This window comes from Hyposmocoma kahamanoa, unplaced genomic scaffold (assembly GCF_003589595.1).
Source record: "Hyposmocoma kahamanoa isolate Upper Pololo Valley unplaced genomic scaffold, ASM358959v1 63, whole genome shotgun sequence".
Lineage (NCBI taxonomy): Eukaryota > Metazoa > Arthropoda > Insecta > Lepidoptera > Cosmopterigidae > Hyposmocoma > Hyposmocoma kahamanoa.
Genome location: NW_020653851.1, coordinates 19,468,080 through 19,487,840, shown reverse-complemented (window position 1 = coordinate 19,487,840; position 19,761 = coordinate 19,468,080). Strand labels below are relative to the sequence as shown.

At 35.7% G+C, this 19,761-nt stretch overlaps 1 protein-coding gene across 1 annotated transcript in view; it reads right to left on the bottom strand.

The window, feature by feature from the left end:
• Positions 1-13,968: 13,968 nt before the first annotated feature.
• Positions 13,969-19,761, bottom strand: part of LOC113230030 — a 9,758-nt gene continuing 3,965 nt past the window's right edge. Inside the window, exons 5-8 of the mRNA XM_026463759.1 lie at positions 19,232-19,261; positions 18,996-19,120; positions 17,998-18,124; positions 13,969-14,285 (exon numbers count right to left, since the gene is read on the bottom strand). Coding sequence (XP_026319544.1) covers positions 14,154-14,285; positions 17,998-18,124; positions 18,996-19,120; positions 19,232-19,261 — 414 coding nt within the window. The 3' untranslated portion in view covers positions 13,969-14,153. The remainder of the gene's footprint in view (positions 14,286-17,997; positions 18,125-18,995; positions 19,121-19,231; positions 19,262-19,761) is intronic.

Sequence of the window (19,761 nt, the reverse complement as noted above, 5' to 3'; positions counted from 1 at the left end):
AAAACTTTTTTAAATGACTATTATAAAAATTTAAAAGCGGAACTGCATTTCCTTTCAAGTAAAGTATCTTTTGCAACATGTCATTGTAACTATGCATTTATGAATTTATGTTAATAAATAAAATTCAAGGTGGTTTTCATATTCATTTCGGTATTTGAAAATTTCCGTTAACTATAATATAACAAACAGCGCCACCTAGCACTACACATATAAAAATTTTAAAAATATGCTAACAAAAAGGTAGACGGGGTGTCGATCGCGAAATGAGGGGAACTTGATGTGCTTCAATGGTAATGAATATTCCTGAAGATGGCGCTAGCAACCAAAAACACATTTAAAGTAGGTATATGCTAATTTCATCTATGCTATGGCGCCTTTTTCGTCTATTATTTACAATTTACATAGCATATAGTTTATTGCAATACAAGACGATGAAGTAGACTATCTAATCATATCAAAGTATCTTACCTATATGTTAAAGTATTGAAGTCATAGTTTGATATTAAAACAATTTCATGCCATTGGCACTTCGACACACGCACGTGATACGTTTTCAACTCATCTTCCGTCTTCGAAATCGGTTTCAATGGACGCCCCGTCCGAATAATTACTTTCAAATAAGCAGTACTCGACCAAATTAAAAAACAATATCAACTATGAAGCTTCATTCGCATCACGCGTCGTTTAATTGCCTCCGTGGCCGAACGGTTACCATTGCGGCGACTGCCACGCAGAGGTCCCAAGTTCGATTCCCGAGCCGGGAGAAATATTTGTATCGCCTACATTTATTTCTCTCGTGATATTGAGTGTAATTTGTGGTTGTCTATGTGTGTGTCCATGGCACCCGCGATACAGGGTTTACCTAGTGCGGGGCTATGTTGAGTGTGTGCGTTGTTATTATTATTGCAGCGGCCGCGCGGGCCGCCGTGTAGACCAAATTCAAACCAGTCTCGCCCGCGTGTCAATCAAACAAATCAAGTCTATTTTGCCATGACTCCGCTCGATGACCGCGCGGCGGCCACGCGGCTTGAGAGCGATGAAATTCGTGTCGAATAAATGCCAACAGAACAGGGCCAGTGCATCTACTACGAGTTAACTGTGACAGTTGTCGCTAGCGATCGCGTAAAATACTTCCCAATTGAAAATATACAGCATCCCTAGCGGTCACAAGAAGAAACAACATTTTATATACAAGCATTTTACGCGGTCGCTAGCGATAACTGTCACTGTAATCTATGGTAAAGACACAGGTATATGAATCAACAGTAAACAAATCGAAAAGTGTGAAGTGTATGTGCGAACGTTACGCCGGAAAGCGATCTTGTTATATCTCGAAAAATAGGACTACACCAGGGCCGAAAAACTATTTCAAAAAATTATTATCTTTAACTCTTTTAGTAATAATGATTTGTTGCTTTACTGTCGCATTAGGTTAAACCTTAAGTGTTTTTATAAATAAATAAATTTGCTTCGTTCGCGGATCCGAGACAGACCTATTTCCGGTTCTTATGGATGGCCAACTCAACAGAGAGGATAAGAGAGAAAAAATTTAAAAAAAATAGTTTTTCAGCCCTGGTGTAAAGTCCTATTTTTCGAGATACGACAAGATCGCTTTCCGGTGTCGGTATGTATGTTTGGGTGTTGAACAACAATGTCATGAAAGTATTTCAAGCAAGTCTTCTAGTCTATAAATGCTTGCCACAAGATCGTGCAACCTTCGAACCAAACTTTAAGTAACTGCCTCTGTGGCTGTACGGTCACCATGCTGGCCTGCTACGCAGTGCCCGGGGTCGACTCCCGAGCCGAAAGAAACATTTGTATGGCTTACATTTTTTTTTGTGAGTTTAGTTATAATTTCAAGTTGTCTATGCGTGTGTCCATGGCACCCGCGATACAGGGGTTCCCTAGTGCGGGGTTATGTTGAGTTTGTTATTATTATTTTTATATGTATTTTAGACTCTCGCCTGTCCCAAGGCCTACAAGATTAATTTTGAATTTTTAAATGAGAGAGGCGGTATTTCCCGGCAATGACACAGTCGGCAATGGCTCTTTATCATTGCAATTATAAGCAGCTGACTTTTGTAAGCCTTTTTCATTTCGTCCGACGTACATTTATGATGTTCTAAGTGTTTGTAAATGGGCGCTTTCTTTATCCATTTACATATTTCAATAAGCTTGAGTGATGAAGAATTTTAAAGTTAACGCAAGCATCTCAAAATAACTATTATATACTTAATTCTAAAAATAAATCAAAGGCAACATGGACCGTTATTAATAGTACTAACCAGCAGATGCCAAAGGATAACATTACGAATATAACTGTAAATGAAACAAATATTACAAACCCTACTCAGATTGCTCAAAATTTCAATGATTATTTTATAGATCAGGTACAACCAGTGAATTGTTGCTCACACGACAGTGTAAAACTTTGTAAATATGATGGATACAAATAATTTTTTTAAGACCTGTTAGCACGGAAGAGGTCAGTAAAATTATAAGAGACCTTAAGAGCACAAACAGTACAGGATATGATGGGTTAAGTACAAAGATAATTAAATTTGTATCTGAATTAATTTCACCTATTTTAAGTCACTTTATTAACTTAAGCACAGAACAAGGGGTATTTCTATCTAAACTAGAAACAACCATTATTATACCAATTCTTAAAAAAGGCGAACCTTATAAAATGAAAAACTATAGACCTGTAGTGTTAACACCTGTATTCTCAAAGATTATTGAAAAGGTTATTTCTAAAAGTTCTTATGACTACCTTGAAACAAATAATATTTTTTGTAACAAACAAAAAAGATTTCGTAAGAATAAATCTATTGATCTCGCAATATACGAATTTTTTAACATTATTTACAGTAGAATGGACAAAAGAAAACCTGTAATGGCACTGTACATGGACATGTCAAAAGCTTTTGACTATGTGGATCGTGATATATTAATGCAAAAATGAGGAATTTATGGTACACGCGGAAATACTCAAAACTTATTAAAATCATATCTGAGTAACAGAACACAAATCAGTCGAATTTCTTTAACTACAAAAACAGAAACTATTTACGAATCTTCTCCTAGTCTAGTAAAATATGGGGTTCCACAAGGTAGTGTTCTAGGTCCATTGCTGTTTATTATTAATATTAATGACATGCCTAAATCAATTCCAAATCACATAACTTTATTCGCTGATGACTGTATGTATTTTATTTGAAAATGAGACTGAAATAAAAGAATCCCTAACAAATATAATGAATATGGCTTAAAATAAATAATTTATTACTAAATCTTGACAAAACTACAATTATGAATTTCAAGCAAAGGGGCAATAACTCTTTGACAAACAAATTAATTTATAACTCCCGTGTTATCGGTAAATCATCGGGAACCACATTCCTTGGACTTCACATTAATAGGAAAATGCAATGGGAGGAACAACTTCAAATAATATGTAACAAGCTATCGAAACAATCACACGCTCTCTTTAAATTGTCTAAGGTGGTAAACAAAAACGCTTTACGTGTAGTTTACCACAGCTATGTAGCTGCAACACTCAGATATGGTATCTTATTTTAGGGTAATAGTAGCAACATAATACAAGTTTTTCGAGCTCAAAAGAAAAAGAAAGAAAGAAGAAAGAAAGAAAGAAAGAAAATACATTTATTTGTTTACCACAATGACACCACAAAAGACAAAAGACAAAAAAAAGAGAAAACGGAACAAAACAGAACTAAAACAAAACACGATCAAAACATTCAACGTAAAACAAATATATGTATAATTACGAAACAAAAACACAAACAAACACAAAATAAAAATGTAATTACATAAATTAGATAAAATTAAAACATGAACTATTCACACAAATAATAAAAAGAAGACTAAATATTGAGATACCTTGTGTGGTGCCAGCCGCGGTAACAAAAGGGTCACAAACTCAGTATTTGCTGGAAAACGCAACGCGTTCCCAGCACTGATTTTCAGTTAAGACCCTAAGTGAGGTCACGAAACAACTTATGCAAGCATACTTTGGTACTTTAATATAACAGTAAAATAATATATATACGTACATATTAAAACTGTAACAGATGTGTGTGTGTGAGTGTGGGTGTGTGTGTTGTGTATGTTTAAATACTTCCAAATAATTTATGTATAACTATGAAAATACATTATAATAATTAATAGTATACACTATACCTACATCAAGCAACTAATATATTATATAACAAATGTGTATAAAAAGTATAAATAAATAGGTGCTGGAAAAAGTTAACACAATCCCTTTTGATTTTCCAGCAGGAGAGCCTTAAGCTTGCGCTTAAAAACATTCCTACTAGAAGTGTCATGAAGAGGAGGGGGTAGATCATTCCAGCACTTGGATGACGCAAACCTGAAACTTCTTCTGAAAGCTGCTGTGCGGTGAGCAGGAACGATAACCCGAACCTTGTACCTATTTAAAACAGTTTTGAGACCAACGAAGTTTGCGATAGAGATAATCAGGTGTCTCGGTTCTCACTACACCGAACAGCAACATAGAGAGGTGTAGCTGCCGACGAGCAGTCATATTTAAAAGGCTTGCAGCATTCAAAAACGGGGTGATATGGGATCTAGGAGGCACCCGAAAGCAAAAGCGTGTGCATGCGTTTTGTACACGTTGTATTAACTTCTTAGACCTAATAAAAATACAATCACTATATACTACATCACAATAGTTTAACCGCGACAATATCAGTGATTCACAAAGGTGTACACGCAAATCAACGCTAAGGTAATCACGAATACCATACAACAATTTGAGTCGATAAAAACAGTTACCCGTCACATTGAGGATGTGCTCCTCAAAACGAAGTTCACTGTCCATCAGTACTCCGAGGTTTCTGACCCTATCGACCCGTTCCATTGGTTCACCCATAACCGCAATATTTCTGGAAGCAAGGGCTTCCAGTGTATTATGGATTTGACCCTTTGTTGCAAGCACCATGTACTTAGACTTACTCGGATTCAGTACTAGACTGTTCTTATCAGACCACGCCGCTATACGATCTAGATCAGCATTGATGTCATTGACTGAAGCAATAGTATCAGATGGCTTACCCGATATGTATAGTTGCAAATCGTCCGCATACAGGTGGTAGCTACAGTTTCTTATACTAGTAACGATATCGGCACTGTATAATATAAATAGTAACGGCCCTAAAATGGAACCCTGAGGCACACCTCTAGTTACAGGGCGGAGAGAGGAATACTCAGTGGCACCGTTAACTGCATGCATTTCAACTATTTGAGCCCGATCTGAAAGATAGCTATGAAACCATTCGATGGTTTTAATGTCAAATCCATAATACGACATCTTGGACAATAGAAGTGGTATGCTCAAACTTTCGAAAGCTCTAGAGAAGTCCAATAATACCAGAAACGTGCTTTTCCCAACATCCTGCGCTGCCAAAATATTGTCGACCACGTCCACCAGAGCTGTTGCTGTGCCTCGACCCTTTCGAAAACCAGACTGGAATGCTGGAAGGATATTGGTCCTCTCCAGGTATTTCGAAAGCTGTTTACACACAACCCTTTCTATTATCTTGGACATGCACGGAAGAATGCTGATAGGACGGACTTCGGACAAAGTGGAAGGATTATGCTTCTTTGGCAGAGGGACTACCTTAGCTGTTTTCCAGTCAGTCGGAAAAATGCTAATCTCGATTTGGTCAATACCTTTTGCTTTGGTTTTTATTTGAGTCAATATACTCACCACTTCAGTCGTTGTAGTTGTCGCAATGCAAAAGGTGTCAGGTCCATGTCGATTGTTTTCGTAATATGTATAAAAGAGGTGCATAAGGGCAATTTGTGGACTGAAAGAGACCGACAGTTGCAGAAACTATTTTCGAGAACTAAAAATGTTGACCTTGCCTTAATTGTATATCTATGAAACAGCCTTATTTATACATATGACGACACCCTCAACTTTTTCTTGTAGTTACAAGAGCACGACGTCCTAACCAACTACGCCAAATAAATTGTAAAACGTCACTAAATCAATCAAAGGTCATCTTAAATTTGACACTCATGTGGCCGAACTTGTTCGCAGTTGCTTCTATAGGTTAAAAGTGATCTACAGTATTCGACCGTTTCTCAGTGTTGATTTGCGTATTTCTCTATGTGAAGCATTGATATTATCTAAGATCAACTATTGTATCACGTCGTATGGTCCATGCCTTTTGTCGAAAACACACAAACTTCTGCAGCGTGTCCAAAATGCATGTGCCAGATTTTGTTTTTTTATACCCCCTCGTATTCACGTCACTCCTTATCTCAACGCTGCAAATCTACTAAATATCGGGGCTCGTCAAAATCTCCTGTATGCAGGACTTTTATTCGATATAGTAAAAACTAGAACACCTGAATATCTTTATGAAAAACTAATGTGGTCATCTAGTGTTAATGTACGCTACAGAGAGCGCTCTGTCCGATCATGTGTTCTTATGGTACCACAACATAGAACTACAGCTTTTCGAGGTAGTTTCAAATACTCGGCCTCAAAGTGCTGGAATAATATTCCTCCACCTATACGCAACGAGACATCCAAACCCAAATTCAAAGCACTGTACCGGCAACACCTACTCTCACTTCAAAAATCTGTGTAGTGTGTTTTTATTCTTCAACGTAGTCTGTCTAGAATCGAATTTTGTTGTTGCTTTGATCTATGCTTATTATGTGTATAATTATATTATAATACTAATTACATTACACAACATTAAATCCTCTTTACAGTCATAACTTACACCTACAGCTGTAATTACATTCACATTTGCTCATGCACTTACATGTTAAACAGGTTATTTTAGATGCACTATTTACACTTTACTATGTATATTATTATTGTCAATGTATAACTTTACTCATAGTCGTTATATTTTTGCTTTCTAATAACTTAATCCCTCTCGTTGGTTCTGACTGAAAACCAGCGCCTTAGGAAACTTTGGCATATGCTGAGTCAGCGCCGTTTCACTGCTATGACAATCATGTTTTGTTTTTTCTTTTATGCTTAATCTGTATTTGTGTTATATCAGTGAATAAAGTGTTTATCTATCTATCTATCTATCTATCACTATTGAGAAGAGTATAATTGCTATGGCACCAAAAATCTATAATAAATTGCCATTACAGTTAAGGCAGAATGAAAATTTCGCGGAATTGAAACGCACATTATTTGAGTATTTAATTGAAATATCATTTTATACATTAAAGGTCTTTTGTTAACTAATTTCACATTCATTAATTTATTATTGAGACGAACGTGACTGTACGACATTGATTTATTTACATTGATTATTATCTTAATTAAATTACTTTTGTTTTGATGTCCTAACTGTTGTAGATTTTAAGAATTGGTTTTTCACTGTCCTGTGAAGGTGGAAGCCTTATCAGTGATTTATGACTATTTAATGATTATTATAATTATTGTTATTTTATTATTATTATTATTTCGAAGTATTGGACAAGTTTAATTAATAACAATAGTATAATTCGTAAGCCTTGATGGTACGTCATGGCGATCATAAAATAAATGTTATCATCTATATTTATATATATATATATATCGGCGAGTGGCTGACGAACAATTGTCCTGGTTCTTCTTCTACACAAAAAGACAATAAGGATTAACAAGTACAAAAAGTTGGTAAAATATCCTTAATCTCTAATAGAAGCTTTTCAAATAAATACACTTCACATTTAATAAAGGTGCCTACAAATTTGCTCGATTTTCGCTGATCAACACGTTTAAGTAATATCAAGCAAATGTCTGAGAAACACATGATCGATTTGACCAACGATATTGAAGTTTTTGATCTATATCGTATTTCATGTCGATAGGCGCGTATGATTAGACAAAATCAATTAAAGATGTAAGCAACAGACGTTGACAGGCATTTTTTGTCGATCGACACTAAGGATTTTAAATTAGGCATAGGTGCCTATAAATTTGTTCGATTTTAACATCTCTAAAGATCGATAAAGCCAAGCCGACTAAACCCCAACAACTGAAAGATCTTATAGATCGTCAAAACATACCAAATCGAGCGACAACAACGATCGTCAAAAATCTATAAGCACCTTAATAGACAATATATGCATATAGACAATAACATACTTAGATAATATTTTATATATATACACACATCAAAAAAAGTTTGCGATCAGTTTGAAAACTTAACATATTTTTAATATGTGGAAATATTATTAAGAAATATGTAATAAATAGTTTTTTTGTTAAAAGTACAACATTAAATAAATAATTAAAATTAAAAACAAATAATAGTATCACTAAAGAGGTTTTTGAAATATTTTTAGAAATTAAAAAATATTTCAAGTTTTAAAAGTGATCGCAAACTTTTTTTGATGTGTGTATATATATATATATATATATGTATATGTATATAATATAGTATGATTATATACATCTTCCCTAAAAACTTTAACCTAATGCGACAGTAAAGCAACAAAACGTTATTACTAAAAGAGTTAAAGATAATAATTTTTTGAAATACTTTTTCGGCCCTGGTGTAAAGTCCTATTTTTCGAGATACGACAAGATCGCTTTCCAGGCTCGATATGCATATAGACCATAACACACTTATACTTACTTTCATTCGAAAAAGACAGGTAAATAAAGACACTATATAATAAATGGAAGGATGTTAAGACATATTGCAAATTAGAAAAATTTATAGACAAACACGTGTGTCGAGCGCATAGTATGTACTTGACGACGTCCGTGGCCGAGTGTCTCGCACACCAGTTTTCATGGTGTCGCCATCTCTGAGGTCCTGGGTTCGATCCCCGGCCGGGTCAATGTAGAAACTAATTTTTGTATATTGTTTCGCGTCTGGGTGTTTGTGGTACCGTCGTTGTTTCCGATTTCCACAACACAAGGACTTTAGTTACTTTGGGATCAGAGCGACGTATGTGATGTTGTCAAGTAGTAGATACTCTAATAATACAAATATGTAGATAACTCTGTAAAGTCACTTCGAGACATCATATGACTAGCGACGATATTTGTATTAAAACACGACTTTGTTTCTGGGTTATCAATATCATTTTCTAATTGGTTCTAACAAAAAATATGAAAAAAAATTATTTCCCTTCAAAAACCTTGCTTTTGTAGTCAGGACAAAGAAAAATTGAAATACGTATTCGTGCGCACCTTACAGAAACAGCACAAATTTTCGAGTTTCTCTTTATTTCAAAACAAAAAGGGAACATTATGTTTAAAATCTATAGTAGGTATATTTCAACTAAAATTCTACAAATCGGTAACAAAGAACCTAGAAATGTCGAGATTTGCGAGATTATGTAAATACCACACAGTTACTATGTAAATACAAATGTAATATCCACAAAAGCAACGTTTGTATAGTATAGCTTACATTACAAATTATAAAGAGAGGTAGGGCATAGCGGATTATATCCGTTCGAATTGGAGCAGCCCGTTGGGCAAGTTCCTCCACCTTACAGAAGACTGTGGGTAGATAACGCTTCTTGGTAGCGTTGTGTTCCTGCGGTGAGTAAAGTTTCCAGAGCTCCTGAGCAGGCGCTGTATCGACAGCAGGGGGACCTGTGTTAATGGGCATCCTACTCTGTATAAAAATGGCGGTCAGGGAGAGCCGGTGAAACTGCTTACCGTTGGCCCTGTGAGGCTGAACCGCCAGTCAGTGAAAAATCCTTGAGGCAACAAAAGAGTTATAGAATATTTTTATAATATTGCTAAGGTCATAATAATTTTCGTCCCTTTGTTTTCAAAATCGATCCGAGAATAGTGTTGCCTAACGTATACATCACACGTTAAATTTGGCCAAATAAATATACGGACAACGGCATATCAGACTACACATTTTTGTTCGAAAATCGCTTCCAGTGCAACGGAACAAGATACGTCAATGTGTAGCTTGATGTACTGGCGTGTGTACAAGCGCCCGTACCACGAAACTGCATGCATTATACAAAAGTGCGTTCGTTCGATATTCATGACGCAAGTAAAAGCCGTAATGTGTTACAAACATGAGGCATACACTCGGTTGCATATTTGTTTGCTCGAAATTCATACAAAATTAAAATAATTGTTTTTAAAATTAATTATCCAAATTCTGATTACAAAATCACTTGCCCTTGGAGGAAAGGTCCCTGTTTACCCGTTTACCCACAGTTATGACGCTTTTGTAGTTTATGGCACAATAATTAAGCATTTCTCGCGTTTTCGACTGGTGTTTATCTATGATAACGGTCGAGCGCGTTCTGAAGTGTAGCTGCAGCGGAAACTAAGTGAAGTTCATTTACTATGGGGCACGCGAAGTACGTACACTTGCGGCGTCTATCTATATATGTCCGTGTTTACCACCCTAAGAGATGGAATATTTTCTTCAAATTTATTTATTTATTTAGTTTGTACAACTTACACTTACAGTACTTATAACTAAACATGTAAGTCATAGTCACAAAAGGGGTTTTTTGTGACTATGACTTACAATTTAAATGCACCACTACTGAGGTACCCTCTTTTCAACAAAAAAGAATCATCAAAATAGGTTCCCAAATGCCGTTGACTTATCGCGTAGCATACATAAATAAAATACAATCGAATTGTGAACTTCTTCCTTTTTTGAAGTCGGTTAAAAACAAACTACTTGATTTTGTTTTTTCAAATCATGTTTAACAAAAATATATCATTATCAAAAATATAAAAAATGTACTCTATGACAATCTGCAATTATGCAATTACAAACTGCCTTTGAAAAGTTTTTTTTTGTAAAATTTTATTAACTTATATATTATTTTATTAACTTGCAAGGTGGAGTATTTGGGCAACTGGACCGATCGGGAAAGTAGACCGATTGTACGGAGGGATCACGACGGCCACACTTGTATCTAAGCGTGTCTTTCCTGGTCTCATAGACCACGGAGACCACTCGTCTATTTGAGCGCCTCTCCTTGTCGACTGACCGGTTTCACGAGCAATACCGGCTACGTAGCCTTACCAGTACGCTGAGTTAGTGCTACTGGGAGATTTTAATGCCCACCATATTGAGTGGCTCGGTTCGCGATCCACCGACTATGCGGGGAGGACAGCCCGCGAGTTTGCTTTGGCCTATGGGCTCTCGCAACTGGTTCATTCCCCAACTCGGATTCCAGACGTCGTGACCCATACGAGTTCCTTGTTGGACCGTCAGCTGACCACTCATCCGGACGAATATCACATCTCTACGGATGCGCCTCTCGGCTCATCGGACCACTGCCTTGTCCGGACAAAGCTTGCTTGCACACAAACCAACCTCTCTCGGCCCGCTGGGAAGCGTCGTGTCACTATAAGTTAGCAGACTGGGATGGACTGCGTGAGTTCTACGCGTCGTACCCGTGGAGACACCTCTGTTTCGCTTCGGGTGATCCTGACACCGGTGCAGCCACATTTGCTGAGACGATTCTGGCGGGTTTGAAATATTTTATAACAAACTCGCTAGTAGCCACTGGTGTCGAAAAGCGTCCGTAGTTTAATGGACCTTGCAGAAATGTTAGAGTTGCAAAGCAATCTGCTTTTGAAGCTTGGACTACGGTGCTCAAGAACCGGGGATCCAAAGCTTCCCGACGCGAAGAGGAAACTAAATGCTACCTCGAAATCCTGCAAACGAACGAAAGCAAAATTCGCCAAAGCAAAATTCGATTTCGTCGGCAGAATTGAGGAGCGACTGGGACGAGGGGCCGTCCGAATAATACCTAAAGAATAAATAATATAGAATATATCCAAAGTAGTTGATTGGTTTACTGTTAATAACCTGCTCCTTAATGAGAAAAAAACAAATTGTGTGAAATTTACGTCACCCAATGTTAGAGAGAATGTTACAAACATTGTAGTTAGATATGAAAAATTTATCTTGTGAATACAGTTGTATTTTTAGGTGTAACGTTAGATGCTAAATTGCAATGGGGTCCACATATAAGTAAGTTATCAGAACGGCTCAGCTCTGCAGTGTACGCGATTAGAAACATACGGAAACTTTCAGACGTCGAAACCGCTAGATTGGTTTACTTCAGCTACTTTCACAGTCTAATGACATACGGCATTTTGCTTTGGGGTAATGCCGCCGATATCAATAGAATCTTTGTCCTGCAGGAACGTGCGGTTAGGGCAACTTACAATCTGGGCCCCAGAGTATCGTTGAGTGATAAGTTTAAAGAAATTAATATTACACTAGCGTCACAGTACATCTATGAAAATGTAATTTATGTTAAGAGGAATAGTAATCTGTTTATGAAAAATAGTGACAGACATAACATTAATACGAGGAATAAAAATAAACTAGCTGTTCTTGGTAATCGACGACTATTAGTGAAGATATCACAAAGTGACAAATTAATTTAAGGGGCAATGTATACGCTTCTATAACAATATTCCGATTGATATACAAAAGTTCCCATTCACGAGGTTTAAAACTATAATGAAACAAAACTTTATACTAAAGGTTATTATATAACTTCTGCTTATTTGGATGGCAAAAATCCGTGGTAGTAGCCCGTTTAGCTCATGGAGGTAGCCTCGATCTCCGTCTCGTGTTTGAAAGCAAAAAAATATATGTTGTAAATGTTGAATGCGTACAAATGTTATTCACAAAGAGCAACCTCTTTGTTTTCGGAGTTGTTGTTCTCTGAGTTTCTTGCTCATTATTCTCAGGGGAATCTGCCTTACGAATGATTGGTAGAGTTTAACCAATGTGACGATTTCAAGTGTAATAATGCTTACCTATGAAATAAAGAATATTTTGATTTTTAAGTTTATTCCAGCGTGGACAATAAAACACCTTTATAACTTCTGAACAGTGGAAGACTAAAATCTAGTTTTTTGCGACTAGAACCGACTAAATGGTGCCCTTTTATCTCGCTAGCCAAATTCCAAAAACTCGACCATGGTCAAGCTGGAATAAGGTACGCCAATTTACAAGGCCGCGAAACGGACTGGAAGGAACAGGAAGGAAAAAGTTTCTGGACACTCTCGATACGGCTAGTCCATCAGTTAACCGCTTATTACACTACCCTGATTTCAATTAACTCTAGAGTGGTGTAACAAAATTTAGCGAGTTAACGTCCATAGTTAGGGCGGATTTAAAAGATAACGGCATCCTATCTAGAGGTCACGGTTAGGGACCTTTGATGCAGGGCCCATGAAATCGGGTAGACTAATAAACGTTTTAAAAGTTAGAGAGTAAGGAGCGAGGTATGCTCATTGTTTCTCAGACGGACATGATCCGAGTTGAAGTTATCCGACAGAGAACCAAGGTCATCGACACAGCTGGTAGGATAAGCAAGCTTAAGTGGCAGTAGGCTGGCCATATCTGTCGAAGAACCGATAACCGATAGAGGAAATGAGTAATAGTGTAGAACACTCTTTGGCCTTTTAGATAAAAGTGGCGATCTGCGAAAGGCTGCTGGTAGCACATGGATGCGACAAGGGACCGGGCGAAATAGTGCATTGATGATGACGTAAATTGTGTAACTGGTCACACTGGCACAAACTGGTCTCGAGGTTTTCCGCAGCTAGTATTTAGTTTGTACGTTACACAATTGACATAAAGTTCATTATACTATGTACAATTTCCTAACAAAAATTCACTTCCACTCCATGACAACGTAATTATGCCTTATGTAAATCATTCATAAATAAATCTCTCATTGCCTTGGTTAAGCACTATGTTCTTATGTGGAAATTCATTAATACCGTTTAAATTGAATATTTGTTCCTTGATCATAAAAGATCTTCAGGTAGATTGACGAAATTCCACAGTCGTATAGTAGACGCGGTAATAGAGTAAAAGTCGAAGGTCACGATCAAAGGAGCGAAGGGGAAAGAGCATATTGAAGTAGGGCGAAAAATGAAGCTAAAAGTAAATGTTAAATTGAATAAGACAAGCGTACCTGGTAGACAGTGTATTGTTTTTCAAACAGACTAGCATCTAAACAAAAATAAAAGCAAAAAAAATAAGTAACATCTTCACAGTTAATCTAATTAAGTAATTTTATTTCTGGTTATCGTAACGTTACTTATAAAGACAGGAGTTACTTTAATTATCTCGTACTACTAAAGGTCTGTTACGCTTGCGCTCTCATTTCTTGTCCATTGTGGACATTTGTTCTTTGTGGCGGCGGATGGCATCCTCGTGGCGTTTGATCTGCTCTTGATGGAAGGAGATTTCCTTGTCTAAGTGCGTCTTCAGATTGGCAATTTGCTCCTTTTGCTGAAATGAGAAAAGTATAATCTCATTACAGATTACTAAAAAAAAAACGGCCTCAAAAGTTCGTGGTATTACATCTATTTGCAAAGTTTTATCGAAATCGGTCACCGGAAATTGCGCAAAACCATATATTTATATATGGTTTTGCCATAGTTTGCCACATAGTTTGTGGAATATTTTCTTCGAATTTAAATGGGACCACGACTGAGGTACCCTCTTTCCATCAAAAAAATAATTATCAAAATCGATTCACAAATTATCGTGTAAAATACATAAAAAAAATACAGTTTAATTTGATAACCTCTTCCTTTTTTTAAAGTCGATTAATTTTTTTGTAATTAAGGATTAGATTTTGTAACACACCTATAGAAGACTTTTAGGAACCCTACCTTTCCGTTAATGGCTTATTATTTTACTTTACCGTAAAAGCCAGTGATATAACTTGCAAACTAAACTACACATGATACACAAAGACTGGCCTCCTTGGTCTTTGGATGTCTCACGCAATTTGCCATTTTATGTCAACTTAAAAAAAATACAATTTTGTTAAAAAACAAACTTGTAATATATATAAAATTAATTCCTTAACAGCCTGCAATAGGTGAATATTCTAGTGACGATCTCCGTGGCCGAGTGGCTTGCACACCGATTGTCATAGTATCGCCATCTGTGAGGTCCTGGGTTCGATCCCTGGCCGGGTCCATATAGAAAGACTAACATTTCTATATATACAGGATTATTTTTAAAATACCAACAACATCACAGAACTATATTACTAACATCATAAATAACTATTGTTGTATAACTTTTTACAAAACATAATAAACACTTCCGGCTGATTTGGTTAGAATGTCATTATGTACTAATCAATATATTTTTTTTTTTTCACTTATTTATTAAGAAAACCAAAGTCGTTACATAAAATATTTTACATAGTGTTTAGGCTAAGAGTAAAGCTAATGACAGGTTTCCCTTGTTTACATAATATGTAAAATATAATGATATTATCATTATATAATATGAAACAAAAGTAGGTACATTTAACATTAGTGATGAGTGAGCAAGATTATACTAGTTTTAGATGCCGAAATCACAAAATCACTTGTTGTGTTAATGTAAACAACTCGTCGTTATGCTAAACAGAAACAACTAAAAAAAGTGACCTTTTTAATGCAGCTATTGTTTTTCGTGTTATCACCAGAATGATGAAATTAAGTTACTAGGATATTTTATTACCATTCTTCATGTAAGCAACCGCCAAGGATGGACTGTCCATCATCAGCATTTCTACATTAGTTAAAATATTGTGAATAGTTTTAAGATGCAATGTACCATGCGATGTGAAAACTTTGTGTCTATATAGTGATAAGTGTATTTATTAGCAAATATAGTGTATAAAGTGCAATTGTATTATATAATTATAATGTAGATAAGCACAGAAGACGTTTTGTGTACCTGTTTTTTATATATGTGCTTAGAAACGGTGAACTTTATTGTTCAAACCTCAAAAATCCCTTTTACCAGTGTCTAATTTTCTAAGTGTATTTGTTTTTTAAATGTCGGAAATGAAACTGTCAAATTGCAGTACCTTCGTCCGTTAGTGAAATTTTTTTGGAACTTAAAAATAAACTCAAGTTTTTGTTGCTCTATCTGGCGCTATATTGATCTGTAGGTGGTAGTAATATCAGATTTGCAAGCGTCCTCCGCGATGACTCCCACCCCCGCCCGAGTTATTATCGTTTAGAGCGATCTATTTATATTTTTTATTAATTATCTATTATATTTATTATCTATTATATTTATTATTTATTATCTATTATATTTATATTTTTGTATGAAAGTAAAATCTGATAAATTTTTTATTAGGATTATATTTTAAGTAGCAGTAGAGCTCCTTGTGAAAGAGTTCGTCGAGGTAAGTACTGCCACTTTACCTATTTCTGCTGCCAAGCAGTAATGTCCGCACTGCTGTGTTTCAATTTTGAAGGGTAAAGATGCTGGAGAAATTACAGGCACATGGGACTTGTCACCTTATGTCTCAGAGTGACGAGCGTATTGGTAGTACACCTCAAATCTTTGGGATTTAAAGCTCTGAGTGGCACTGCAACTGTTATGGACAGGCGTGTAGCTTACCATTGGGCACACGACTAGTTCGTTAGTAGTTAGTTATAACAAAAGTTGTTGTTTATGATGTTGGTAATATAGTCCTGCGAGGTTGTTGGTATACCGAGTGTTTATGTTAATGACGTTGTTTTAGATTTCAATAACACAAGCGCTTTAGCTAGTTACTTTAGGATCAATAATGTGATGTTGTCTAGCATTTTATTTTCTTTAATACTGTAATAACATAATACGTACTAAAAATTAATTATTATTTTGCAGGAAACAGCCAACATTAAGCAGTATTGGTACATAATGAAGATCAGCTATAAATTTCAATTTTAACCTCGGTTAGGCAATAAAAAACAGTTATCTGATAATGAGATTGCACAAGACATTGTCCTTGTTAAATTGGCATTTAAAAAATGTACCCGAACAACAAAGTTCATGAAGTAGTTCCACTGACTCAATAATAAATGTTTTTTTGCTTTTAACAATAACATATAGAACTGTATACAAAATAATAATTATAATACAAGGATAAGAAAAAATTGTACATACGCACCCCTCAGGGAAGAATGGCATAAGTGGAGTTACGTCAAACATGTCTATTGCTCCATTATATATAGAAAAATATGACCCATATCCTCTCCAATTTTTGTTAACTCTATCTATGTAGATAGAGTTACAAAAATTGGAGAGGATGTTTGTTATATTTTTTTATACCTAATGTAGCAATAAACGTTTTTGACCACTTATGCCATTCTTCCATGAGGGGTGCGAATACTCGGACGCCGAAGTAGGGTTTAACATTAAATTTATCTCAGCATATAGCACCTTATCCCATGGATAACAATCTTTATCCAACCACTGTACTGATGATGAAATTCATAATTTATTTTAAATTTGATACTGGTGGCCCCATCAAATAAACTTGTATTATCTACACATTTATTACATATATACAGCCCCATGAAATAAACGTATATTATACCCATTTACTCACACACACCATTTACGTTGATTTGTACTTTGGTTTTTTAAAAGTTGTCTGCCCCTGTAGCATGGCTACACATGATAGTCGCGACACACGCGATAAAATTGAAATAAGCGCGCGATATTGGCTGTCTCAATAAGATCTAATTTAGATAGCCAATAGGGCGCGTTTATTTCAATTTTATCGCGCACGTCGCGACTGTCATGCGAAGTCATGCTATGGGGCAGGTGTTTAAAATTTGTCATAGATCGTAGTCAACTTACTGGAGGAAATGGGGCTATAGTAGCAGCACTACATTAATTGAAATCAAAACACGCGAACATCTAATGAATGTTTAAAATTGAGGAGCTTTGGAACAAATATTGACCAATTGGATAAATTTCCATTATAATTTCATCTAAGCTCATTGAATATGTTTGTCTCTTTGTGTTCTGATCAATGCATTTGAAACATATTGTGAAGGAAGGTTTAGTCATTACTGTTCAGGAGTAATAAATTATTCATAGAAACATGCAAAAACTACTGTTCAACGTTAAAAAGGAAGAACAAGACAAAGCGTGACTTAATCTTCCTTTCGGGTTTTGTTCTGACACTCCTCAATTATAATAAGCTCCCAACCTTCTTGTAGAAGTACTCGTCTTCCCTAGCAGCCTCCATTTTGCCGAAAGCGCCTCCAGCCTCACGGATAGCGCCACCACCACCGCCACCCTTACCAGCTCCGGAGCCAGGCTCACCACTATACATTCTGAAAACATTGTACCACATTTCTTTAGAAACTTCACATTTTCAGTTTCTGCCTTAGTTGAACGGTCATTTCAGGTATTTAGGGTTTTGTTAATAAAATAAATATATGTGATTTAGACCAGGAAAAAGCCTAAGAAATCAATATAAATGGTATAATTTATGATCTAAAATCTGTCATGACTGAAAATTAGACTACCTAATCCTAGCCCAGAACAATGCTTGACAGAAATTAACTACTGCCAAATAAACTGTCTATTTCAATCACGGAAAGACAGCAACAAGCACAATTATCTTTAAAAGAGAAAATACAATCATTTATTACGAAAGCTAGTGGCACCAGTGTTCGACATCTTTTTGTTAAATAATTCATTTCTAATAAGATTTTAGGCCAAAATTTTCTATCATAGTAACACGAATTTTATTGCTAAGGGTATTTCATTATTGGCAAGTGCCGATTACTGGTTAGTGGATTTTTGTTGTTCATTACTAAATTCAGAGAAATTCTTGTGTAAGGTTTTTTAGTAATAATTATAACAGCTTTTTTAGGAAACATTATCCATAATTCATGATTTCCCTTAAAATGTCGACCATTGGTGCCATCACCTCACATGTTTTTAAAATATTAATAAAATCATGCTGTAAGATGAAATTGGACATACTTCAAAATATCTTTATAAGCATGATTAACAGTTTGATATCATGTAAACAACACGATGACAAACATTAGGCAAAAGTTATTTATATACGAGAAATACCGTGAGCAAAATACGCGAAAAATTTAAGTAAACTACGTAGATATGGTCTCGAATATACATACTTGATAATAAATAGTAATAATGTCTATTCTTACGAGTAAAATTTCCGCGACTTACTGCGTATTTGAAGGTATTGTTTGGATACACACGACAAAGAGAAATTGGAGTACCAATGACCATGTCACAACAATTTCAAACGTAGACAAGACCACTGTTAGACTCGTATCCACAATTGCGTTACCCTACAAAGTTTTAAACATGAGCGATTATACCAAAGGGAATAGCATGTATTTCGCAATACACTTAGCGCCAAGTTAACTGATAAAAGCAAGCAAAGGGATTGCGTAACCTACCATGCCGGTTGCAAAATTTCTCACCTTACGCTAACAAGAGAACGTAACAGCGATGGCCTGCTTTTTACAATGAAGCTCATGATTTAAGTCTAAAAAAACACGAAAAATCTAACAATTTATAGAAAAATTCTAGCAGTTTCCAAGAAGATTCGATGAAAATTTGACAGCTAGAATGACGTTTACTTGACGTTCCTGTAGCATAGACAATCATGATGAGTATTTTTGGATACTCTTTTAAACGTAAAAATCCATTTTTTTTTCAATCCTCTAAGGGTAAAATAAAGGAAAAATAGAATAGGAAAAGTTAGTAGTTTCCATTCGAACTATTTCCACAGAGTAAATGATATAGAAACCTGTAACTTTTATTTAAAACTAATCTTTTACAAAACCATGAAATAAAAACTTTCCCTATTATTATTTAAAGCTAGAATCTTTCATGTGAAATTTTCACGTTGAGAGCTTTCACCTCTAGTGCTTTGAATATAACCCTAAGGGTCGTGTTCGAGAACTCTACTCAATGCTCAAGTCAG